The sequence below is a fragment of the Rattus rattus genome, chromosome 15 (genome assembly GCF_011064425.1).
Source record: "Rattus rattus isolate New Zealand chromosome 15, Rrattus_CSIRO_v1, whole genome shotgun sequence".
Classification (NCBI taxonomy): Eukaryota; Metazoa; Chordata; class Mammalia; order Rodentia; family Muridae; genus Rattus; species Rattus rattus.
Window position 1 is genome coordinate 74,313,244 of NC_046168.1, and position 27,655 is coordinate 74,340,898.

At 41.2% G+C, this 27,655-nt stretch overlaps 1 protein-coding gene across 1 annotated transcript in view; it reads right to left on the bottom strand.

The window, feature by feature from the left end:
• The window catches only part of Ccdc192 (coiled-coil domain containing 192), a 195,931-nt gene extending 178,765 nt beyond the window's left edge, over positions 1–17,166 (bottom strand). The window contains 3 exon segments of the mRNA XM_032885914.1: positions 12,991–13,042; positions 17,049–17,113; positions 17,116–17,166. Coding sequence (XP_032741805.1) covers positions 12,991–13,042; positions 17,049–17,113; positions 17,116–17,166 — 168 coding nt within the window.
• Positions 17,167–27,655: the final 10,489 nt, after the last annotated feature.

Consider the following 27,655-nt stretch of genomic DNA (forward strand, 5'->3'; position numbering starts at 1 on the left):
TCTCTGGCGTAGCTTCTGGGAGCTCACAGCTCTGGCAGAGGCTGGGAGAAGATTGTAAGGGTCACAGATCCTCAGAAAGTGGTGACCTTGACACCCGGGGCCTAGTGATCTGACTGTCCTTGGACAAAGAACGATTAAAGAGCAAATTCTTAGTACCGCAGATGGGAAGACAGAGCCTGTCTCTTTGCCTGCCAACCAGTTAAGAGTCTCACCCAGTTTTTTTTTGTTTCCTTTTGGTTTTGCTTGACATGCTCTGTGGGCCTTCTAAGGTCAGGAAGGGAAGAGTCAGTGAGCAGTGGCGCAGGGCCAAAGGAATAAGGATTTTTAGGAAATTTTGTAGAGACAACTTGGGAAAAGCTGTCGGGTGAGATGGAAATGCAGGCACAAGGAGAGGAAGAAATGTTATTTTTAAAAAGAAGCTTCTGGTCCTCCCCACTCCCTCTGATGCTCTTTCATTAACGTGATCCCGGCTTTCATGTGTCAGAGTTCACCCGTCCCAATTAGAACTTTGTTTCCTTTTGAACAGTTACCTTTGTAAAAATTGAGGCTTGATGACTCGGCAGTTTGCAAAGAACAAAGCTTCCATATATTTGTTCAGAAAAACGAAGTTAATTCTGTCTTGCAGGTTTTTTTTTTGTTTTTTTTTTTACAACAGGTCCTTTGATACTTCTTTTGAATTTAAGATAATTAGGCATCTTAGTGACTTTTCTTTTCCGATGTTGGAGGCATTTTGCTACTTGGTCATCCTAGGAGTTATTCTCGATCGTTGGTAATTATTTTAAAAATACTCAAGAGGAATTTCCTCTGGTGCTGTGGAACCCACAGGGGTAGGCAGATACAGATAGGACAGACCTGAGTGGGCCTGTGGCAGGAATGGGGCCCATGGTTATGGTGGCCGGGGTGGTTGAGGAACTGGCTAGAAACTAAAGCCACAGCAGAACCAAAGTGGGCTGTTGGAAGAAGGTAAAGAATAGAGAGGGGAAAGCCTAGGGTGGCTCTGAGGGTTTCTGTGTCATGTCTGTCAGACTGTTATCTTCTGGGGTCATGGACTGATTATATAAAAAAAAAAACAGCACACATCAAATGGGAACCATAAAACCCACACCGAGTAGGCCATGTCTTTTTGCTGAGAACAAAACCAAGGTCAATTTAGGTCCCTCTGCCCATGCTAGCCCAGGATGTGTGGATTTTACCACTACACTAAAGGTCCCCCCAGACTCCTGGTATCCCAATTGCAGCTGGAATTGCACTCAAACTGCTGATGGCAGTGAATTGCCTAAATTGTTATATAAAATAAATCGTAAGAACTGGCTCCTTTTACAGTACCAAAACACTTGTAGCTCAGTTATTTTTCATATATAGCACATTTGCCTGCATGCAGTTAAACTAGGATACAAATTGTAGAGCAGATTACCTTCTATGTAATAGCAACCAATGAAGAACATCTCACAAGTTTGAGGAAAAAGATTAATTATGCTATGTTGCCTGCATTTTGGTGTATCCTTTGGATGTGACTTTAAAATTAGTGACACAGCAAATACAGAAATGTAAACACAAATGAACTTGATCTGCAGGTAAAGACAAGGGCTAAGTGTTTCTATGTTTTTAGTTAAAATTTAGTTTTGGTTTGAAGGAATACTTGTGGTTCTTGCAGAGCGTGGGTATTCAGTTCCCAAAACTCCCATGGTGTCTCGCAACCATCTGTCAGTTCAGTTGAGGAGATCTGACATCCTCTTCTGACTTTTGCAGGCCTCAGGCATACACACACACACACACACACACACACACACACACACACACACACACACACTCACACACACAAGTGGGGGAAAATGCTTGTACACATAAAGTAAACAAATAAATCTAAAAGTTCTAAAAGTATCAGTCGGATCTTACAGCCACTAAATTGCATTACTAGAGTTCTACAAACAATTATATGAAAAACATTTATAATGTAGCAAAAACATTGATTTTTTTATAACACAAGGAATAAGAGTTGAAATTGCTTATGTGCTTTTGACCAACTGCAGTATTGTTTAAGCACATCCTTCTGTATTGTTTATTGCTACAATTTAAGAATTTTATTTAAAAGCAATTTTGGAAGATTACCAGGTATAACTTTTGGGAAAGTAACTGTTTGAACTGTAGCCAGATGCTCAACAAGTAAATGATATGACTTTAAAAGTACAGCAAGGGGAAAACCAGAACATGAACGGTAGAGAAGTCTAGACAGGCCATTCATAGAAATGAGTTTAAAGGAACCTTCAGTTCCTTCTGCTACTACAGCGAGTTGCACCTCCAGGAAGGTACAAAAAGAGGTGACGTCATTCTATTAGTGTTTCGGCTTTCACTGAACAGTGAAAAGTTCTGAACGGTTTCATCAATTCTGCACAAAAGAAGAAAACTGACCCAGAGAAACCATTTTTAACTTTTTTGACAACCCAGAGGATGAACGTAGAAGGTAGAGGTCACCTGACACCAGTCGGAGCTTCCCACTAACCATAGGCAACTCTTCAGTTCATAAAACTGCTTAGTTTGAACCAAGATATGTTATGAATAGAAAACACAACCCAGATTCTGTTAACTTAGCCCATTATATAAGAATATAATTTATCTCATTAATATTTTATATTGATTATGTGTTGTAACGAAAGGACATTGGCTATATTGAGTTAAATAAGATGGATCATGTATTAAAATTAAACTTTTAGAATTTTAAGTGGGTTATTAGTAGATATAAAATGGAAGAGTTTAAATTTCATGATCAGCTTATATTTGTTTCTGCTGGGTGGTGGTGTGCTTAGAAACTAAGGGGAAATCAATCACACAAGTGAAATAAACATGGTGTGTGTGCAGATCATAGCTTTCTATGGATTTCCTCAACTCACGAATCAATAAGTGAGCAGCACAGCTCTAAAAGCAAAACAAAATAAAGAAAGAAGGGCGCTCACACATAATAAATGATGTTCCACACTGTCTGGGCACAAGAATGTAGCCTTTTCTGTTTCACCAGGAGAGTGGGCAATAGAATTCCCCCCATCTTTGATAAAGTGTGTAAGCCACATGGGCACCTGACACAAAGAGATATTCTGTTTAAATTTTATTTTATAAAAGTATTTAATTTTTCACCCTAAGGCATAAACCCATCTGGGAATGACTGAAGAATGACTGAAAGAAAAGGAAAAAGAAGAAAGGCTGAGGTGGCTCACAGAGAGAATGGTGATGGCCTCCCAGCTCTCGAGAGAGCCTGAGTGATCTGAAAGTCACCCATATGCACTACACAGTTTACTTTCTTTGTTTGCTTTGAATGACAAACCCGTTCTGCCACTTGGACCATGTACATCTCAGAAGGACATGTTACACTTTAAACAAAGAAAGTCACTGTGAGCAACTTTCTCCAGATTTTTGCATGAACACTGGAGAAAATTCAGGACACATGTTGAAGCCAAACCCACTCTCTACAGAAGAGGAGACCCTGTGGGATTCAGGTTATGGTTCCCAGGGATCTATTGCAAGAAGATGATAAGTAGGTCTGTCCCCTACAGGAAGAAGGCTGTTTCGGACACACAGACAGCATTTAAGGCAAGTAAACTCAACCATGCAACAAATAACAAACAGAACTTAATCCCATCAAATGCTGTCAGATCACCGTTAATTTAAAAATACCTTAAGTTTAATTTCCCTTTGCATGAAGTTATGAATCAACCAATAAAGCTTTTTTTCATAACTGAAGAAAGAACACAATGGATCCAGGTATTCAGCAACATACACAGGGGAATATAATTCAGGTGTTTATTAAGCATATTTAGTTTATAAGTCCAAGAACAAAATCTCAGAGGATAAAAATTATCTAACTGAATTTCCCATAGGATGCAGAAACCTGAGAATGTAGTTAGGGACATTTAGAAAGTGGACTTCAGTACCACGAGGGTGGGAGACTTATAAAGAAAGCACATGCTTGCTATCTTTCTGTGGATCCCGTGGAGCCACCTGACATGGGTGCTGGGAACCCAACCAGGTTCTCTGCAAGGGCAGCGGTTACTCTTAACGCTGAAGCTGTCTCCCCAACCCCATTATTAGAAACATAACATTTCAGGACACTATATTGCAATAAATGCCACAAATAATTTTTCAATTGCTTATTTTGAGTATTTCTAACTGTTCCTTAAATGGATCGATATGGTGGAAGACGGTGATGTTTTTCTTTACTGAGATATGGGGTTTTCAGAAATGAACTTATCTTGTCATCATGCGTTCTCTCACGCTCAGCTTTGAGAAGAAAGCCAGCCCTTTGGATCCAGCCCACTGAGCAGCCTCAGAGGGCCCTTTCATTTCTTTAGCCCTTGCTGAGTACAGATCACGGAGCACATTAATCAGAATCAGCAAACATACATTAAAGTAACCAACTTTCTCTCAGAGCTGACCTAACATAAACATCTCAGTTGTCATCGAGGGGGCCCAGGCTGTGCCTGCCAGCAGCTCGTTTCAGTTTAACTACATTATTAAGATACATTATGCCAATGTGCTCAGCTCTGCCGTGGAGAATGAGGGCAACCGCATCCAGGCCTTCCTTGAACTTCGTTAGCCTTAAACAGTCTGCCTCAGGGCTCCCCAACTCTCACAACCTCTTATTCAGAGAGCGCAGTTACCAAAAGACCACTCATCCATTTGGGGAGGGCAGGGGTGGATAACTGTTCTAATGCTTTGAGAGGACAGCCTCTCTTAAGAAATTCTTTACCAATTTTCAATTTTCTTCAGCCATTAAAGTGTGTTCCTAAAGTCAAATCGATTGATTCTATGGTCCTCAAAAGACACTTCTCCCTTACTCATCCCCTTCTAGAGAGGAGCGAGTTACAGATTTGCCTTAGGGTTCCCACTGCTGTGGAGAGATATCATGACCAGGCAACTCTTATAAAGGACATTTAATTGGGACTGGCTTACAGGTTCGAGGTTCTGTCCATTATCATCAAAGGGGTGGGGAGCAGGGGGGAAACATGTCAGTGTCCAGGCAGGCATGGTGGAGGAGGAGCTGAGAGTTCTACATCTTCAGCCAAAGAAAGCCAGGAGCAGACTGACTCTTGTGTACTGGGTGGAGCTTGAAAGCCTACCCTCACAGTGACAAACTCCCCCCAACAAGGCCACACCTCCTAACAGAACCACTCCCTATGGATCAAGCATATTCAAACCACCACACATATGGAACTGGATCTTGTCTAAAATGTTAATATAGAGGAACCCTCAGTCTCTGAGAAGCAGACATTTAACCTCTCTCCTACTTCTGCCCATACATCCATCTCAACATTGCTACTCTCACAGAAAATAACACACCATCACCTCACAAAACCAGTGTTCTTTCCCCCAAATAATACCCAGTTATTTGGACCTTTGTGCTATTTGAAGGGACCAAATGATTCACAGGCACCTAATGGAACAGTTTTGCAGACAATCAACTGCTTCCATTTACAAAAGGTCCCTTGCTCTACTGAACCGTCCTGGGGGAATTGTGGAAAACATTCTATGTGTAAACAATCTGGTCCAGAGACACATGCTTTCTAAATCTCTTTGCCTGTTGACATTTTTAAGAAATGAAGAAACACATTTGCGTGAAGACAGGACCCTTCATTTTTTACACATCACCTCTATCATAGAAATTAAAAATAAAGTAGGTCAGCATTCCAGAGGCCTAGCAAAGACCATTTCCTTTCCAGTTCTTTGTCCAACCTCATCTTAAACTAAGTCTTTCTCACAGCCTTGACCCCTAAGTTAGACAGAACTTATTAAAATGAGATGCTAATGAGAAAGTCAGTTCTTTCTTTTTTTGTCTCTCTACAGTATTTCTTTTTTTTGTAGCTTTTTTTTTGACATTTTTTTTATTAACTTGAGTATTTCTTATTTACATTTCGAATGTTATTCCCTTTCCCGGTTTCCTGGCAAACATCCCCTAATCCTCCCCTCCCCTTCTTTATGGGTGTTCCCTCCCCACCCTCCCCCATTGCCGCCCTCCCCCAACAATCACGTTCACTGGGGGTTCAGTCTTAGCAGGACCAAGGGCTTTCCTCTTCCACTGGTGCTCTTACTAGGATATTCATTGCTACCCATGAGGTCAGAGTCCAGGGTCAGTCCATGTATAGTCTTTAGTCTACAGTATTTCTTTTCTTAGGTTTAATTCTGTTCCTTAAATCTTTCTTTGTGTTGAGTTAAAATACCTATTCATCCAAACATTGCAGAAACATCCCCCAGGCCCCTTACATAACCTCATTGCTTCAGCCTGTGAAGTCATTTGGACCATGTGACTTCATTTGCCAGTACAGTGGGAGAAGCTCTATGCTGACTGCTGGGTGAAGTGCTCACCGAGTCCATTTGTCCCCTCTTTCCTGTGCCTGCTGCAAGTGTGTGCTCAGCTGAAGCGCCCTCAGAGCTCCCCTTAGAGCTACTCAAAATCTGTCCAATACTTTGGATGGATTTTTGTGATAGATAATTTAGATTTAGATAAACAAAAATCTTAAAACATCAATCACATGGGCCAGAGAGATGGTTCAGTGGCTAAGAAGAGCACTGACTGCTCTTCCAGAGGTCTAAGGTTCAATTCCTAACAACCACACGGTGGCTCACAACCATCTGAATGGGATCTGATGTCCTCTTCTGGTGTGTCTAAAGAGAGCAAGCACCAGTTTACTCATAAATAAAAATTAAAAAAAAATCAATCATTTGTGATTGATTAGATTTCTAAACCTAATGTCAATAAAATTAAATGAAAATTAATTTGGCATTTTAATCTTTCCTCATTTTAACTCAAAGATCAAATTATCATTTACAAAGGTATAACTATGCTCATTTTCTACGCTCTACTGAATCAAAAATTGCTGTAGAAATATATTCCGTATAGAATTCAGGCTATAAAATTTAAGTCCAATGGAGTAAGGTGAGTGTGTGGGCAGGGCTGGAGTTAGAGACAGGAGAGTGGCTGTGTGTCAGCCATTTTCAGATTATGAGAATTCAGGATGCAAATAGCTGTAGAATGGGCAATGGCTAGAAACTCGAGCTGGCTTCTGACTCTCAAGATCTGGGAAGGAAGTAATACTCATGTACCTCAGTTTTCTCTCGAAGTAGAGGTTCATTTTACATGTTGTTTGTTATTTTTAAGGGATTCTTTAGAAGTTCTCATTGTATCTATTTAATGCACAGTTGTATATGACGTAATGACACCATCCTGCATAGATTTAGCATATATATAGAGAGAGCATTCTCCATCACACTTAACCCCCTGCTAGCTTGTTCTGTTGCTGCTACATTGACCAGGATCAACCTGGGGAGGAGAAGGTTTACTCGGCTCACATGTCTCTCAGTCATAAGCCCCTTAGTAAAGGGATCCAGAGAGAGTGCGCATTCAAGCAAGGACCTAGAGTCTAGGTCCTAGAAGCAGGAACTCAAGCACCCACCATGGAGGAACACTATCTACTGTTCATTCAGCTACCTTTCTTAAAATAACACGCAGCCACCTCCTGTTCAGGATAACTCTGCTGACAGTAAACTGGACCCTCCCAAATGCCCTCCCGTCAATCAATAATCAAGAAAATGCCCTACAGCCACACCCACAGGCCAAGCTGATGGAGACAACTCGTCAGTTGAGGGTCCTTTTTTTCCTTCAGGCAGCTCTAGTTTGTGTCCTAAAAAACAAAAACAAAAACAAACAACAAAAACTCAAACCTAACTTATGCACCCTCTCCTTTCTCACTCCCTGAATATTTGCACTCTTTTGTGGGAAAAATATTTCAAATTAAATGTAAGAACACCACTTCAGCTTTTTTAATGAACTATCTTACTTGCTTTTTCAAAAAGCATTTATAATGCTAGTCACTAAAACGGTGAGAAAGACTTCTCTAAAGAGCTGTCAAAAGTTTAGTTTCTCTTCCTGATTTTCCTCCTGTCCACAGCGTCAGCACACTAGCTCTTCCTATGAATGCTCGACCACAAAACCTCCTCAATTAGCTGACCATTAACTTTGGTTTTGTGACTGTCTTAAGGTCAAAATAATTGAGCTGGAAAGAGAGATCGGCCATCGGATACATCGGAAGGAAGATCCCAAGGAAGGCAGTAGAGCACCGGCTCATCTCTAAAGGCAGATTGGCATGTCAGCCGTGTCTCGTGAATGGTTCCAGCCATGGCTCAACATCAAGCCATCATGGGAAGACCCCTGTCACTTTCAGGCAACTGCTTTCAACTGAAGGGAATTCCTAAAGAGGAGCACAGCTATCAGTCAAATGAACTCAAAATGGATCTTAGACCTAATTTAAAACCAACAACTATGAAACTCTTAGACAAAATCTCAGGAACAAATATCTGCGTCCTAGGGCAAAGCTTTCTTAGATGTGAAGCCAAAAGCATGAACCATGAAAGTAGCCGTTATTAAATTAGATTTCACCAAACGGAAAACTTCTGCTTTCCTCAAAACACAGTCAGTTGAACAAGGAGAACAAACCAAGACAGAAGAAAATGCTGTCAGAAGGACAAGATACAAAAAAAATTACTTTAATCCCAAATATATTATTAAAAGAACTCTCAGTACCAAATGATAAGAAACAATACAACACACAAGTGAACAAAAGATGTAAGTATCAGAAAAAGGTCACAGACAATCGTGTAAATTAAAGGCATTACTTGTTATGTAAAATACAGATTAAAAGCCACGATGAGGCATAATTATAATATCAGAAAAAAATAAATCAAATGTAAAGGGCTATCTTTCCCAGGTTGGGAAATAATGTATAGGAATTGAAATTTCTCATGCCTCTAATAAAGGTGCAAAAATACCAATAAGGGTTTTGTAAAAAAAATTAGCAATTAAACAATAAGTCAGAACTACATCACATGACTCAACCATTCCACCCCAAGGTGTTTACACAAGAGGGGAAAAATCATTCCCATACAACGACTGGAACACTTACCATATGATTCAACCAGTCCAGTCCTCAGAGTTTACTACCCCCCCCAAATGAAACCATATGTGCATGCAAAGACCCAACCACGAACACCCCCAGGTTCATTTGTAAGAACCCAAACCTGGACATAACTGAACGTCAGTCAACAGACAAAAAGATAAACACAGATGTGCATCCCATACAAAGGAATCTGATTCCACACTGAGAATGAACGGCTGACATGCTGAAATGTAAGTGGACTTTTTCTTCTGAGTCAAAGAGGCTGATGGAAAAGGTACCAACTTCCTTGCTCCCTGTATTTGAAGCTCAGGGAAAGGGTGGGGGTCCGTGTTTGTGGGGGATATTCCACTGGGCATGAAGTTTTAGGACTGATGGATAGCTCTATTATACTAAGGGAGAGGATGGCTTGCTATGGCTAATTGTTCATCAGAGCTTGCGTACTTGACTCATGACTCTGGAAGAGAAGCTGGGAGGAAGGAAGGAAGGAGTCAAGCAGAGCAAATGTTCTGTGTAATTGCTTTTTCCTTGTCAAAGTGGTGAACTTCTAAATCTAACCTATTTTCTAGAACCCCAGTAAATCTTTCTATTCAAATATACATGGAAATGCAGGTCTGTGTTGCTCTCGTTTGAAGAATGAAAGGGCCTTGAAGTCCCTTGAAATTCTCCTTTAAAGTGCAGTGACCTATCGACATCTTGATTCGTTAATGATTTGAACTTCTGCTCATCAAAAGGGAGGGATCTTCTAAAAGCCCCATCTTAGAACGTGATACAGTGGAGAACGTGGAAATCTGGCTGAGGCTGCTGGTCCTCACACCTGCTGCTACAGGAAGAGAGGAGTCAAGGTTATCACATGACTTAAAGCATCTCTTTCCATCGCCACTTCATAAAATGTGACTTTATTTAGCTTCTGGCCATCTTGTAAACCCAACCATAGAAATTAAAAACTCCAGAGGACTTTTGTATCTTTGACACTAAACTAATGGTTCTTTAATGAAGCTGTCACACGGAAGAGGGTGACATCACAGCAGGGAAGTGAATAGCTTTGAGATAAATTTAGGGTACCTAACCTATAGTCATATTCTCGCTTTTGCGTGTGTCTCCCCTTGTAACCAGGGGCATCAGTATTCCCCATTGCCAGGATTCTCAAGATTGACTTGGGGAGAGCAGTGCCGATCGAATTTTTCAGCACAAACCTCTGTACAATAGAGTTTTTATCTCCTGAACAGCAGCTTGAAATGAGATAAAACACACTGGTGTTTTCTGCTAGAGGTAAAGCAAAGCAAAGACAATAGTTCAAATAATATCTTGTTTCTCCAACTGTCTCACAGGAATAGTATGAGAAAATTGGGGGCCTCTGGTTCCCTTGAAGTGTGTCTAGCTGTCATCAGATTGTTCTGTAACGTCCCTACCGAATGTGAGCACCATTTACTCTATCATTCAGAGCTGGAAGCTCCTACATCTTCCCTCAGTCACAGCTTCTTAATGGTTAGGATCAAAGAGAAGAAAGTCGTCAACGTAATGGTCATGACTTTTGGACCCCTTGTATGCTGCTGTAAGAACTCGAGGGGACACTTTCTGCTTCATCCCTGTACTTAAGCCCGTGATTTTTACTTCAAATGATACTGTCAGAGAGCTGTTCAGTTGTCTGAAATTTGGTTACAGATTCATGGAGACTAATAAAGCCAATCCCTTTAAGAACTCACAGCTTACCGTGTGTGACAGACAGGTAGACTGTGTGCCAGTATGCATGGCCACATGGCCAAGAGGCCCTCACACAACTCAAACAGATTTCATCCTTCATATCCCCCATTTTCTTGGCCCAAACTAAAACTAATGATTTAAGAGACATCTGAATGCCGCCTGGGATTTGGTGCCTCATGGGACATAATGCCATAATGCTCTGTGGTCTTCTGCCATAAAATTTCCGTGACTTAACAAGACTGTGTGGAAGAGGGGACAGCATGAGTATACGCCATGACCTCTGAGGTCTCTGAGCCTGACTTCCTCCAGCTGACTGAAATTCTCTAGAGATGAAAAAAAAAAAAAAAAAAAAAAAAAAAAACAGAGCTACTCCAAGCCCCAGACATCCAAATTGAAAAGCGTTGGATTACTAACTCTGGGAAGCTAATTGGGAGCCCCAGGCAGAATCCTAATATGGTCACTGTCCTTGTTGGAAGATTCTGATGGATAGACACACTTAGAAGAAAGGTCAGTGTCAGAGACCATGAAGTGTTCCATTTCTAAGACTTAGAGGTTGCCATCAAATAGAAAGGTAATGGGAGAGCCATTTTTAAACAATGTACTCATAAATTGCTTCATTAAATAAAATAAAAATTCATTACTAGTTTTTTCTACCTAACCACCCCCCAAAGCAGTGTAGATAGTCTTCATTTTTTTTTCTTTTCTTTTTTTTGGAGCTGGGGACTGAACCCAGGCCTTGCGCTTGCTAGGCAAGCGCTCTACCACTGAGCTAAATCCCCAACCCCTAGTCTTCATTTTTTAATTACAACCATTTAATAAGTTGAATTGGGTTTCTACTTAACATTTTTTTCTAACAAAATCTTCTGTCGGAAATGGTTCATGGATTCGAGAGCTATGTTCAGTTTATCTAGACTAGAATTACACTAAAAATAGAAGTATGTTAATTCTGTTATTAAAATATACATTTATTTTTATTTTACATATATGAGTGCTTAGTTGATATGTATGTCTGTGCACCATGTATATTCCTGGTGCCCATGGAGACCAGAAAAGGGCATCAGACCCTCTGGAACTGGAGTTACTGATCATTATAAGCTATCATGTGGGTGCTGTAAACTGAAATTGGGTCCTCTCCAAAAGTATCAAGTGCTCTTTACCGTTGAGCTTTCTCTCCAGCTGGAGGGGTTAGCATTTTCTGTACTAAGTTACTTGTGCAAAGGTGATATCCTGGGTATATATCTCTCAAGAAAATTGTCTGTTCTAACCCAGGATGCCAGGGAGAGACCAGATTCTTGCAGATGCTGAGAAAACAAACGGTCAGGACAGTCTCCTGATACTCCTGGGAGTGCACGGAGAACAGCCTCGTGCCCACAGGACTGTGCTGAGAGCTGTCAGCTCAGTAGCACCGTCTTGTGTTTCTAGGTCCTGTCCAAGCTGTTCTCAGATCCTGACCATCTCACCTGAAGTTGATTACTCAAGCCACATCATCAGTTCAGTGGCTGTTAAGTGAGGTTCAGAGATTAGAGGAATCACCTTAGCTTAAAGGGGAAAACGTGGACCTGATCTGTGTTGTGAATCCTACTTTTATAATCATTTACACTCTACCATCCTCCATAACTCAGATCTCAGATAGTTTAAGAAACACCTTTGGGTGGGGTCTAAAAAGTCCTAAAAGTGAACCAAGGGTAGCTGAGGGAAACTTAAGGAAAAGTTTTACACTTGGGGGAAGAGTGGAGAGTCACTGTACCCTCCAATTCGGAGCCTCACCTAGCTCCATGACCACCTGGATTTCTTCAAAGGCCAGAGAGAGACACAGTAGGCTTGGGGATGGAGGGTCCCAGCGGTCCCAGTACATACAGAATTATGAGAGACCTCCATCCGAGGCCAGAGTCAGTTATTTCAATTACCTTGAAAGAGACCCAAACTGGATGTGTCTGGAATAGACTGTGTTTTAAACCCAAGCTTAACTAAGCCAAATAATATGTTCTGCTGGGTTTATATCATGTCCCAACTCCAGAATTTCTGTATATATGAACAAATGAAATAACCCAGGAAGTCTAAGCTCTCCTATGGCCACAAAGAGCAATGTGACATCAGTGATGTGTTAAGATGGGAAAGGCTACACCACATCACTCTTATCTGCCATTGTTTCCCCATCTCCTTCCCCCAAACACCCCTTTCCCTTTCCTTCACTATTTGGGAAAGAACAGTCCTCCATTTCTTTAAAAATATTTGCTAATAGGATGTGAAAGCTAAACTTTATCAAGACAACCTCAATATTAAGTTAAATTGCACTGTTTTTGTTTTGGTTTTCTTACAGAAAACAAATCAGGCAAAGTTTACTTCTTACCGATGGTCTGTTTTGTGGCTGAGTATCTGACTGATAACTTCCAAGCACCGACCTAAATGACATGGGGGAAAGAAAGAAGAGTTTAGAACTCTAAAATTTTAGTTTAGGCAGTTACACACACACACACACACACACACACACACACACACACACACACACAGAGAGAGAGAGAGAGAGAGAGAGAGAGAGAGAGAGAGAGAGACACGACAGATAGATAGATAGATAGATAGATAGATAGATAGATAGATAGATAGTCTCACATGAATAGGTCTTTACACTGTAATATGGAGGGGGGATTTCCCATAGTTGTTCTGAGCATTTCACAAGGAAGTAAGGTAACAGAACATAAACTTTAGATAGGAGATGAAACGGCCTTTAAAGGCTGTCTTGAGAATAAGCAGACTGAACAGTGGTACAATGTGTTCTGAAATCCTGCAAAATCTCCTCTTTCAACTCGAAAAAGAAAAGGAGGGATGCGTATCCTCTCTGTGGAAAAGCAGGCAGTCCAGTCACCCCACCCTTCCCCTCCCGTTCCCTCCTCTCATCTCCTCCCTTTTCCCCTAATTCAATCCCAGGCTTACAGATACGTTATTTGTTTCAGCTTGAGCCTCCTTGCCTTTTTTTAGTTTCTGCTTGATTCCTCTAACACACTTCTGACAAAAACTACTTCATCCATGGCCCCAGTTCCTTTCTTCTTCATCTTTTGCTAAAGCCATTCATTCCTTATAACATTCCCTAGTACCACTCCATAGGAGTGTGAGGTATTACCAGTGTGAGGTATTATCCGCACTGGTCCTGTGATTCACCTTAGCAGCTTTTGACATGATCCATCACTTCTTCATCCTGAAAATATATTTTTTTAACCTGGCTCCCAAGGTATCCCTAACCCTTAGGAATATGCATGACTTCATCTAACTTCCTGCTGTTTCCTTCCTGTCTCTGTCCAAATGTCCTTCCTGTCTCTGTCCAAATGCCATCTTCTCCATGGACTTAATATATGGACTTATAATTAAAGGTCACATCTCACTGCTCCTGAGTTTTCCCTGCTGCTGTCACTATTTTCTGGTGTCCTATAGAGTTCTCTTATTTATCAGACTTGTGTCTTGTAACAACTGACCAGGTACGTTCCTCGAATATATAGGACACCTTTCCCCCCTTGTCTTTGTTACACTCTCCACAGCAACTTCTATGTGTGTTCACGTTTTAGGGATCAACTTTAGAGCCTTTCACTTGCTAACCTGATGGATGGGCCCATGAAATTGCCTTCCAGCTCCAATATTTAGCATCGTGAAGGCTGGAAGGCTGGTTAACATTGAAAGAATCAGTGAGTAGATGAGTGTTTTAATAAACCTGAGTTAGCACATTCAATGCACAGTTGCCAGCCGATGAGCCTTTCTTTAACCTACTCAACCTACTCAAGTTCTATCTAAGAAATAGATTTTTTTATTTTCACATTTTTGTGAATGTTTACAGCTTACTTTTCTAAGTACTCAAAAATGTTTGAACCACTTAAAAAGACTCACAAAGCAATCAGTGACTAACGAGTGAGATTAGTCCAATTTTCACTTAATGGAAGAAGACGTAAGTTGTAAGAAATATAATTGCTTTCCTTGAATCATATGTACACTAGTAAAATATGGCATTCTCGTGCTTTCTTTCAGACAGTTCCTCTTTATCACAGAATAAAAAATAACTTCCTGGTTATAATTGTTGGAAAAACAACATGTAGCATTGGATGACTTTAATGATCTAGGCTTTAACAATCTAAATTTATCTTTGATTGGTGTGCCTCACGCAACTGATGTGCTCTTGAACTGTATTATATAATGATTCCAGAGTATGTGCCTCAGTCATTTCTTCTTAATAAAATCCTTGAGCTCTCTTATTAGCTGAAGGCTTGTCACTTCTTTATAACACACTTGATGATATTGCTTCCAGAAGCCTCTTTGATCCTCTGTATTTACAAGTCATTTTTAGGCACTTCTCTTATAACCCTCATTGTGTTTGAGTGTGTTTATAATTGTGAATCTGTGTTTTTTAATTTCTCCGTGACACCTTTATAGGGAACAAGTGCTATGCTTTATTTATACAGTGGCATGTTCCGGTTTGGTGATCACAGCATATCCAACTGGCTTACTCAGATAAGCCATGCATACACAACAAAACCCACCCAATTTTAATAAAGCATGAAACAAAACTACTGACTTCAAAACAAGAGAGCCTTGGCCACCAGACAATAACATTTAAAGGTCATGAGTCATGGCCCCATAGTAACCATAGCAACTCAGAATACACATTGAAGACATGTATAATAATTAAACAAAGCTCTAGAATGACTATTTATTAGCCTTAAAATCAAACAAAGAGGAATTAACAAATGTATTTCTGAGCCTGTTTTTGTCACAGTGTTTTCTTGCTTTAGGATTCATGGAAAAACCAAAAAGCTTCATGAAATATCTGAGGCACGTGGAGTACAGTGATATCCTATTTATCTTCTCTCACTGCCTTACTGGAGCATAAACATTTCTCTTCATTTAATAACATTTTATTGCTAGGCTTTTCCCCTATGCCTTTTACTTTATGGCTGTGTGAATACCTGACTTCAACAGAACTCGTTTGGCAGCACTGTTGGTGAACACCTTGTTCTTACAGAAGAGAGGGGTCCCGGGAAGATTGGTGTTTTGGTCCTTGTATTTGTAGCATTCAGAGTCTAACCCTCCTTTGTTTAGAGAAATTAGAATCAAAGTTCCCATATGGTTTGTGAAAATGATGAAGAGGGTTTGTCTCAAGGGCATGGGAAGAAGGGAAAGGAAAATGACAAGCTTAATTGAGAGACCAGTTCATACCTGCTCAGAAAAGAAAATTCTACTCTGATCCCATCTCAGGTACAAGAACTGCAGGAGGGTACCCATGCCTTTGCCACAGAAGCCCTGGTTGGTACCTGCACCCCAGAGCTGGCTCTGTGTACCAAAACAAGAGCCCACAGTACACTTGACAATGAGAACTGCGTCCTGCCTTGCCCTGGGCATCGCTGTTGCTTCACACTGGGCTATTCATACCACAGTTGAGAATCTCAGAACATTTTGCCTCCATTTGGAACACCATGTTCACCTTTTTAATTGCCTGCATGTCCAAATATCAATCCACTGGGTGATTTTGTAAGGCAAATTAAGAGAAAAAAAAAATGGATGTTTGCTGAGTTTCATTGTTTCAAAATAGGGAAAAAAAAAGTGAGGTTGTGCACCTTCTGAGGTTCATAGATTACAAATAGGAACAAGATTTTTCCATTAAAATGTAAGAGATAAATGAGTTTTCTGTACTCGTCATGGACCTGTGATCCAATGTCAAAAGCAAAGCTCATGTGTTCACTAAAATGCAGACATAGTTTGGAGCCAAACAAGGTAGAAACCAGAGCTCTATGTGACCATTCCACACAGGAAACTGCCTTCCAGGTGACAACTCTACAAAAGGGGCACAGTTATCTCACTCAAGATTAGAAAGAAAGCTCTAAATGGAATGTATTTCCATATTTGAAGGGGGAAAATGCAAATTTTCCAGTGATTGACTGTAGATCATTACAGAGGTCATCTTTACATCCATTCTTGTGGTCAGGGCTGGTTAGCATTGTTTACTTGGAGAACAGGTTGAGGAGGAATGCCCCAGCAGTAAGTGTCCTGCACATCATGGAAGGACAGTGGGGTAGTATCGCTGTTTTTCTGTGGCTCTGAAAAAGAGCGCTGGCTGGTTCAGCACCCCTACTCCCACACTCTTAAAGCACTTGGGATGGGCGAGGGTATAATTCTGAGAAATGTACATGAAGAACATTTCTACTCATTTAACAAACACTTGTTGGATCTATCATAAGTCAGGTCTTGCCCTGTGATCTGGGAAGACACAATCACCCATAGAAAAAGGTCACCCACCAGGAAAGACAAAAAGTCTCTTTGATGTTTTTTCCAAGACTTTAAAGAAAGGTTATCTTTGAAGTATGAAGTGAAGGTTGTTCTATCCAGAAATTCCCATGGGTTATTTTTGGACAGAAGGAGCCAGGAACTCACCTGCATCTCGCTGGGTTCTCAATGTCTGGGATTACAACTTTCTTGCTGTGACATCCTCCCATCTCAAGGCAGGCCCATTGAGATCCTCTGTCCATGGACAGACACCAACTAACCTCATTCCTTAGAGCTTTGGAATCCCTGGCACTGCTCTGCTGTCCACTGTTGCTAGGCAACTACAATGACAGTTAACTGCCCAAAGTTAAAAGGAATCTGTTACAGAGCCACAAGCTTCCCTCAAAACATCTCACAAATCAGATGCAGGCACCAGGACAGATGGAAAAACGTCACAGAGCAGTTGTTTCTGGAAATCCACTCAAAGCATAAGAGGAGTACTGGATTAATGCCATTTAATGATAATGATATTAAAAAAAAAAGTCAAGCTCTAATGCCAAGGAGGCAGTTGTCCCTCTGCTGTCTGGCAGAGGAGCACACTCAGAAACCGATTGGTTTATGCTATGCTGATCTGCTATCCCTGTGTCCTCCCAGAGGGATCCCAGCTGACAGAACTATGAATTCAAGTTCCCTAATGCAGGCTTGAGCAGGTAATGCCTGGTTCCTGTCACACAACATATCTGCAGTCTTTCCCTGTTATTTCTCAGATACCTGTCACTTTCTCCCAGACAGTTGCTGTACCTTTCCATGAGGTTCCTGGCAGCCCCTATTTCTTGCTCCCATAGAATTACACATAAAGGCCCTATGGCGTATAGATAAGTAACATGCCTTAGTTCCTGATTCATGGGTTCTGAACTCAAGCTACTCACACAGCTCATACCAAAATAAGCTAGTTAGGATGAAAACAATATTTTCAACCTTATTCATAAAATTAATATGAATTGGACACTTGATGAACTAAGTAGAGAAGCCAACACTATCTGTGCATGTGTTTAGGACTATAGTTGGCATTACAACTGGGTCACAGACTTTGGGGCATCAGAAATACATCACCTTACTCCATTCTTGGGCTTTTGAGGTGCCACTTGAACTGTCTGGGTTTCTTCCAGGTCTAACATCCTGCTGTTCCTGCATCCTATTTCATCAAGACCCACATAGTAGGCTCTATTTCCATGCACTCTAGAGACATGGGCTAATGCTCTCATGGAGAAGATGGTTCATAACATTTTATGAAAGGAAGGTCAACTGAGAAATGGTTTGCAAGGGGCATTGTAAACACTATAATGTTTATTAATTTTATTATATATCTTACTGATAAAAAAGAAAGGCAGGAAGATATGGCTGGCACAAAACAGACTTTTATAAGTCCTTGACAAGAAACGTGACTTCTCCTCACTGCGCCGGCTTCAAAAGAATGTTGTACAGTAATGTTAAGGCCTTCACAGGATGGCTTACAAGTATCCAAGTTCCCCAAAGACATTTATTTACAAAATTCTTGACTAACCAGGCTAATGAAATTAATCCTAGCACTCTGTCATAATTAAGTTAGAAATCATATAAATAATCCTATTTTTAAAGCTGGAATTGCATTTTAAGGAAAGCCACATTTTCTTGAGTCTAAAGGAAAAGCACTCTATAATAAACATCCAATGCTGTCATTAATAATATCTAAAGCTAAAACCCATGTAAGCACAGGAGGGCTGCTACAGACCACAATACACTATTAAAACTCTTACCTCGTAACCTATCAGGTATGTATTTTTTCTTGTTTTTTTTTTCAATATTTATTTTGTGTTGAGGGAGGAGAATTCACACATACCATGGAGTGGAGATCAAAGGACAACTTGCAGGACTCGGTTCTCTCCTTCTACCATTGTGGATCCTGGGGATCAACTCAGTTCTTCAGAGTTGGTAGCAAGTGCCTTTACCCACTGAACCATCTTGCTGGCTCTCAGATATGTGTCTTTTCTGATAATCAGAAGTCACATATGTACACATATAGACTTTTATGTTTTATATACTCTGCTACTAAACAGAGTTAAATCAGTAGGTTCTAACAGGGCCAGAAAAGACAGGAGGGAAGGAATTTAGCAATGAGAAAAGAGCAAGGCAGAACAGGAATAAATTACAGGAAGAAGACGTGGCTGAGATAGAATGTGGTATACTCTGTCTTATGATAGGGATATCACAGTAGAGAGAGGTCTTTGGGGTCTGATACACATGTGTTCATTTACTTTCATTGGTTTACCTATTACTTACCAACTCTACTGAAGGTGCAGTGTGCTATACATAATGGTAGCATGAACAAAATCAATCCTGCCCCAGGTTTCATGGAGCCGATAACTCATCAAGTAGCAACAATTGGCTTATTGTAAAATGAATAAAATAAAGTGGGTTGGAGATTCCAAAACTGTTGCTCTATTTCTGCCAAGGCATAAGTAACTAAGAAAGCAAGCTGAAGTCATTCGAAGTGTACCCACTATGGAGGTGCAATCCTATAGAGGAAATAAAATGGTCCCATGTCTAGAGAGTTCTAGAGAAGTTCTGTGTGTTCTCGGTGTGGTATATATTGAGACTCGACTGGAAGCTATGTCCAGATCAAGGTATTTATGTTTGGGTAGGAGAAGAGGAGATTGGAGAAGAGATAGAGAAACCAGAGTAACAGCCTATGAACAGGCCCAGATTAGCACAATGGAGACATGAGCCACTGACTGAAAGGCTTGCTGTCTGTTCCTGTAAGAGCTGGCTCCGTTGTCATATTGTTTGGTCCTCTTCCCCATGATGAGTACTTGGCCCAGCATGTCTAATTACCTCCAGGCTCCCATCTGTTTTCATAGAGAGCAATGTTTATCTACGTGAGCAGAGACTTTTCTCCTACCCATTTTGGTCCTAAACTCGGGAATACAGCCATAAACACAAAAGTTTTTATTATGGAGTGAGAATGTAAACTTACCCTTTATGGTTTGTTTGTGGCAGAAAAAGGCATGTTCATTCTCCCATCCTACGGCTTCTCACTGAAGGGAGCATTGGTTGTCAGGATCCCCTGGCAGTGATGTTTTCCTCATGGTGTATGATTCATCTTCACAGGGTCAGTAAGTTCAGGTACCTAGTCTCCATTGCATAAGCTAAGGGAAAGAGACAACATTACCACACCCACATTCATCTGAGCCTTGCTGTTCATCACGGGGTCCAAGGACAGCATCTGAAGTCTCACAACATTAGACTTACAGTGGTTTGTTCTTTTTTGCCTTGAAAATACTGAGGTTCTGAGTGGGACTAGCTAGCATGGGTCCATGGATTTAGTGGTTGACACAAGACAAAGTTGCTGCCCTCCTAAAGTCCCTACTTGGTAGAGGCAAGCACGCACAGAGGATCATGCTAGAGAGGAACATGCACTAGAACGAACAGAGAAGAATGTGCGGAGAATAGGAACAGGAGGTGACATGATCTGGCAAAGCATGAAAGATGGGAAGTAGCCAGTCATGAGACACTTGCAGGGAAGACTGTTTCAGCCAGTCCTGGCATCAGGAGGGCATGCATGCAAGGCCCTCTTGGCCTCATGTCTCCCTCTGCTCTTTTAATAAAACTAAAAAGAAATTCAAAGAGCCCTATAGAAGAGGAGTTCCTTTTGAACATTTCTCTTTCTCCACAGAGTCCTCTAACATGCCCCTTGTCACTTCATCACCAGCTTCCATCGTGCCAGCTTCCTAAACAGCGGCGTTTTGACCTAGGAGGTGGGACTGGGCTTGGTTATGTACACTCCTAACCCTCACTAGCCTTCTGTTGGTTCCTTGAGTGCAGTGTCCCATCAGTCCCTCAAATGCCCCTTCACTAGATTTCGGTTTGACTACTCGCAACCAGTAAAGTCTAATGCAAGCCTTGCTATTTTTCATGTACTTCATTTCTCACACCCAGAATGAAGACCTGTCTGCCTCAGTCTCCCAGGCGTCCACAACGCAGCCCAGGAAACAAGTGCTCGATCTTCACAGCACGACCTCTAGTCACTCTTTTGTTTTTATTTATCACTTTTTCCCCTTAAGATTTCTACTGGATTGGTGGCGGCGTCTCTTTGTTTTCCCTGTGATAGACTTAGCATTCTCTTAAGCTTTCCAAGTGGACATGAAGCACTCATTCATTGAAGAAACTTACTTTTATCAGCAGGTGCATCGTGGTGTATGATTTTAGAGACAAGGTGTAATTCAAAGCATGCAGGGTCAGAAGGGCATGGGAGAGTGATGGGGGAAAGAAAGACAGCATTGTGTCATTCAATCATAGGTGAGACCTGGATTTAACATTGAGATAGATGAGGTAGAGATGATGGAGGTGGGGATGGAGGTGGGGATGGAGGTGAAAATGATGGAGATGGAGATGATGACAAAAGAGCAGGAGGAGACTATTGGGGGAAAGCAGGAGATTTGAGGGAGATGAGAGGAGGGACAAAGCCATGTGATAGGGCATAGAATGGCCAAAGTATGATAATAGATGAAGAAAACTCATGACATACGTGCATGAAACCCATTGCTTTTCATTCAAACTAAAAAGAAACATAAATTAACTTTCAGAGAGCTAGGCCTGTCAATAAAAGTGCTTGCAACAAATCATGAGCTCCCAAATTGGGATCCTCAACACCCAAGTGAAGGACTGAAGAATGCCCGAAAGCCCAGTGCTAAGGAGGCTGACACAATGGATGCTTGGGGTTTGCTTGTCAGTCAGGCTAGCCAACTGATAATCTCCAGACTCCATGGACGAGCATCTCAAGACAATAAGGTGGATGGTGATTGGCCCTAAAAATGTATGCATACAAGAAACACTGAGTAGACTTAGTGTATGTATATATTATGTGTATGTATAGTAAACAATGCTAATTAAGGAAAAAGGCCATAAATTTGAGAAGGAAGTGGAAGAGAGATGGAACATGGTGGAGATTAAGGGGAGAAGGAAGATGAAGTAAATACGATACTTATATGTGAAATTCTCAAAAACAGAATTAAAAAGCAAGGTAGACACAATTGAAGGAGATACCTGGTGCTATGAGAAACAAAATATGGTGGTCCTTTCCTAATTAAAAAATAAAGTGGCTTAGATGGGTTTAGGCTTGTGTTAGCCAGGGTTTGTATTCCTGCACAAAACATCATGACCAAGAAGCAAGTCGGGGAGGAAAGGGTTTATTCAGCTTACTTCCACATTGCTGTTTACCACCAATGGAAGTCAGGACTGGAATTCACACAGCAGGAACTTGGAGGCAGGAGCTGATTTTAGATACCATGGAGAAGTGCTGCTTACTGGATTGCTTCCCCTGGTTTGCTCAGCTTGCTTTCTTATAGAACCCAGGACCACCAGTCCAGGGACAGCCACACCCACAATGGGCTGGGTCCTGCTGCCTTGATCACTAATTGAGAAAATGCCTTACAGCTGGGTCTCATGAAGGCATTTCCACAACTGAGGCCCCTTTCTCTGTGATAACTCCAGCCTGTGTCAAGTTTACACACAAAACCAGCCAGTACAAGGCTGAAGATGACCAGGATATATTAGGTATCCTGTTCCCACACACACATTTAACCACAGGCTTTTCCATCCACACCCCAGTTCCCAAATAACAACTTAGAGGCTTATTCTGTATGAATAAATGCCTAGAACATAGATAGGTTTGTTTTCTGAGTAGCCTGTAACTTCTATTAATTGTTTGTACCACTCCATGTCTGCCACATGACTAGTCACCTCTCCTCAGTTTCATTCATCTGACCCCCTTTCATTCATTCAGGCAGGGGATCTCAGTTCCTCTCTCCCTGCAGGTATCCCACCTTCTAATCCTTCCTCAGCTTAATGGCCATCGGCTTTTATTGACAGGTGGTACTTCACACAGCAAACATGAGATTTTCCTACACTGACACACACCTGTCTGGGTCTTTTGGCTACTCTTTATTCAAACCAAAAGTTTATCTCAGAATGGCAGCGTGTGAATGTGACTAAGTGCATAAGTCAAAAAGGGCAGGGTATACAGAGCTTGAACTTCCCTGAATGGCTAGCCAATGGCAAACAGAGGGAAAGGACTTGTGATTCTGGCTGCCATTTTGACTCTGATGGATCAGTATGTCTGGGCTGGTGCCCAACCTTGAACGACTAAAATAAATTCCCTTGCTCTTGACACTCTGAGTCTTTAGAACTCATTATTAGAAAGTAGGGGTCTTTATTTCCCCCCAAAATATTAGCCTCTGGCACTTTCACACATGAAGACATGCATACAGGCACACACAAATGTGTGTGTGCATGAAGAAACACATACAAATGGGAACATACCACACACACACACACACACACACACACACACACACACACACACACACACACACGAAAAGGAAACAAAACCTACCAAATCAAAGCCCTTATGTGTCTGAGCGGTGCTTGGACACACTTGCTGAGGACTTCTCTCCAGACTGTTTTTGTTGCTACCCCTTCAATCTTCATGTCCTTCCAATGCTACTTCAGACTCTGTAGAAACATTTTCCCTAATTATGTCTTTAGTTAAGTGTCTCAGACAGTCATTAGCTGCAAAATTAAATACAATTTTTCCAAATATTGCATTTTTGTGTCTTTGATAATTTTCATAGACTTTAAATGGGGAATCTAAGGTCAAGCAAATAAAAACAGACTAATTGACAGTGGGGAAACCCATGAAGCCTCAGAAAAGTCCTACTTACTTCTAGAGTTTCCTCATGGATCACAGGTAAATGGATAAAGAAGCTGTAATGGACTTTGCCCCATGAGAGATACTGTGGTTCATAAGTAACAGAAAAGGCCACTCATGGAACTACATCGCAAGGGAATTCGCTTACTCACATAGATAGAAGGCTTGAGAGTTTAAAAATGCTTAGGTATTCCCAGCCATAATAATGTTATTACCACACAACATTGTTCCATACTGCTGTTCCGGGAAGAAAAATTTCTTATTCTTCAGGCTTGTGTTCCTCTGTGGCTACCCAAGGTACCCAGCTAGTTTTGGCAATAGCTAGAGCTACAAGTGATTTTCTTAGTAGCCTGAGATAGAGAAAGAGGATTGCCTCCCATAACCTTAGAATTGAAGTCTTATATTTGGCAATCTGAAATAGCTAGAACCCCAGCATTGGGAAAATGTTCATCGTTACCAACCTGAAATGTATGCCCACCCTACACTAATCATTGTATGAGTTGGGAGAGGGGGGAGAGCCACAGAACCCCCTTTAGAATCATCAATAGGACTGCTCCCACTCAAGTGTCATTGCTAATATGCAGTGGGAAAGGCTGAAATACATTGAGGAAGATCTAACCACCAACCAGCTAAAGACAGCATTTTCACAGAAAATATAATCATGTCATTTTCTTAGTTCCTTATGTAATCATGGAAGTAAAGATAATCGTATAATACAATAGAGTATTTCTGCATATATGTCTTTACTTTGCACCAATACTTTAAAAAATAAATACCTAACAAAAATATATTCAAGTGCTTCCTCAGTGAGATTAGGTGCATTCAGTGTGGTCTAGACCGAGACTGAAATACTTTCCAGAGTAATCAGTTTTAGAGGCCTTACTGTTTGGGCTAATGATAAAAAGTTATAAGTAAAAATGTGCTATTTAGCATAGTTGACACGTCTTTTAGTTCACAGCATGTTATTAAATGATGGGAAACATTTAATACAACCATTTCTACAGAACCAGGCAATATTTTTCTAACGATAGATTTTTACAGACCCCCACCTTTTATACCCACTCCAACAGTCTGACTCTGAAAAGGATAAGGCCAATGCCATTCCTCAAGAGCTCTATAAAGGCACTTTACCATCAGAACCTGTGTTTATTGTCTGTTCTGAGCATTGAGACAAGATTCTAATATCCCCCAATGAAGCCCAGTGCAGGCTGACACTGCCTGTTTGCAATAAACACCGCACTCAAAACCATCTCTTCTGACTTGTTGGCTGGTGGGATCTAAATGCAGAGAGTGACCTTGATTATAAAATAGGACATGCCTGCCAGCTGTAAAAACTATATTTACAGCAATGAGTAGCAGCAGCTGATGAGGTGACGATGTTCCGAAATGATGTAATTTAGTACCTGGAATCATAAACAAAACAGCACATTGCATTAAGAAAGAGAAAAACTGTCAGCAGAGGTCAGATGGAGAGGAAAGGTGTGGTTATACACTTTGTTACCAGAGGAGGCAAGTGTGTTCCTGTGACCTTGAGATTTTCCACAGAGCTACAGCAGGGGAAACACCCAATGAGTGAAGCTGATCTTACTTAATGCCTGGGTCTCAGGTAGCCCAGGCTTGTGCTGAACTCTTCGTGTACAAAACATTGATCTTAAACTTCTGATTCTCCTGCCTTCACCCTCGGAGAGCCAGGATTATAGCCGTATGCCGCCACATCCATTTTCGTAGTGCTGGGAGTATTGGGGTCCTGTGCCTGCTAGGCAAGCACTCTACCAACTGACAAATTTATCGCCTCAATATTTTGTATTTTGAATTGGAAAATAATCTGAGAGTCGACATTGGAAAAATTGTAAAATAAATAGGCAGTAATTAACAAGGACTCTATGTAATTTTTAACACATAATGTCTCTGTTATAATATTTAGTGTTCATTTGTATTATTCATAAAATTAACAAATGACTTTATAGTTGGTATAGCTTAGGAGTCGCTCTGTAACTTTATGTCTATTGATACATTATTTAGCTAGAGAGGACATGCATGCTAATGTGTCTGTCCACAGCATGAATATATTTCCATCTTCATCAAGCAGCCTCGTTTCAAACCTGAGCACTTGCCCAGACCAAAACTTTGCCTGAGCAATCCTTTACATTTCTTTCTTTTGAAAAATTATTGTAATTATTTACATCCCAAATGTTGCTCCCCTACCCAATCTCCCCTCCAAGAGTTCCCTACCCTATCCCCTCTCCCATTTGCCTCTGAGAGGGTGCTTCCCTACCCACCCATGTCACATATATCCCCTTTCCTGGGGCATCGAGTCTCTATAGGATTAGATGCATCCTTCCCCACTGAGACCAGACAAGGCACTCCTCTGCTACAGATACACACACACACACACACACACACACACACACACACACACACACACACACGAGAAAAGGCACCAGCACCATGCCATACTCACAGGAAGTAGTGAGGATAGAACCCAGTTTTTGCTAAATGAGCAGTGAGTGGGCTGTGGGGGGGGGAGGTTAAAAATAGGTTCTTGTTGGAGTCCTTGGTGTTCACTAGGGATGTCCAACCTACATTACACAGAGGGAAACTGTTCACAGACTACCCAACACTTCTCAACCAGTGAGTCATTGCTCACCCTTGCAAGCGGATGGCTAATATTTTGCCATTTTATAATTCTATGATCATTATTGATCTTTATTTTATTATTCTATAAGGTTCAGGAGATACGCTTACCGAATACAAAAGCAACACAAGATGTTTGAAGTTCTAGCGAGTAGAAAGGCAGCGGCAGCCATCGACTTCCAATATATGACAGTTGTCATTTATCATCTACAGAGGATTGCTCCAACTGTCCCAGCTCTCATTAGCAAAGCAAGTTACACAAACAGCAAATCCTAGAACTGAGCAGAAACTACACTTAAAGGAGAAAACAAAAGGCATGATAATATGTGCTAAGAAATGTCAGGCATAATTCATAATCACAATTAATAAGCTTTTATTTTCTGCTACCTACATACTCTGGTTAACACATAATAGCATTGGAACTCAATTTTCAAATTATGATTACTATTTCAATTTTTGGTGAGCTATGCTACAAGTACAAAAATACAAATCTTAAAATAAGAATATTATTTACAATGTCAGGTCTCCTTTAGAAGACTAATGTCGATGTAACAAATTGCATTATGTATTATTATGAGTAGTGTTTGTGCAGTTTTCCCTTGGAAAGTGCCCAGGCTTCCAGGAACAACCTTTGAATGTGTGCTGCTCCAAACAGATGATAAGCAAGTACTTAACAATAAAATAACTTCCTGCTAACAAGAAATAAATGGACAGAAATAAAACTGCTTCTTGTCCTCTACAGATCAGACATTGGCTGTCCCTTTAGTCAGGAGAAAGTTCAGTAAAAGCCTTTCCAAGGCTATTTCAAGAACAAACACACCCTCGTATCAGGATGTTCCCAAAATAAGCCGTCTCGTTTGGATGCTCGCTGTGAGCATATTGGATTTCCTCAGTGATCCCGCTGTCATTTTGTGCAGGGCGGATGCATAGCATGGCCATCGGACAGCCAGTGGAGGCTGTCTCTCTCTCCCACTGTAAGAAGTGTTTCCATCTGACTCCTGCTTCAGCTGACGACATGACAATCCAACGGCAAGCCTCAATCTCACACTGAGTGATCACCGACTGGATTCTTAGACACCTGGAGCCTGAAAAGGGGGAATCGAGCAGCCGGTCTCAACCAGTTGGATGTTGGCAGCACACAGATCCAAGCCACACATGAAACAGTGATGTCCGTTTCCCCAGCTCACCCGTGTCCCCTCGAAACAATTATTTCCTCCAAACAATTTATAACTTTAGAAATTAAATGCCGGGGTTGGGGATTTAGCTCAGCGGTAGAGCACTTGCCTAGCGAGCGCAAGGCCCTGGGTTCGGTCCCCAGCTCCGGAAAAAAAAAAAAAAAGAAAGAAATCAAATGCCAAGGGTTTCTAACAGCTAAGTTTCATTTCTGACAGACTTT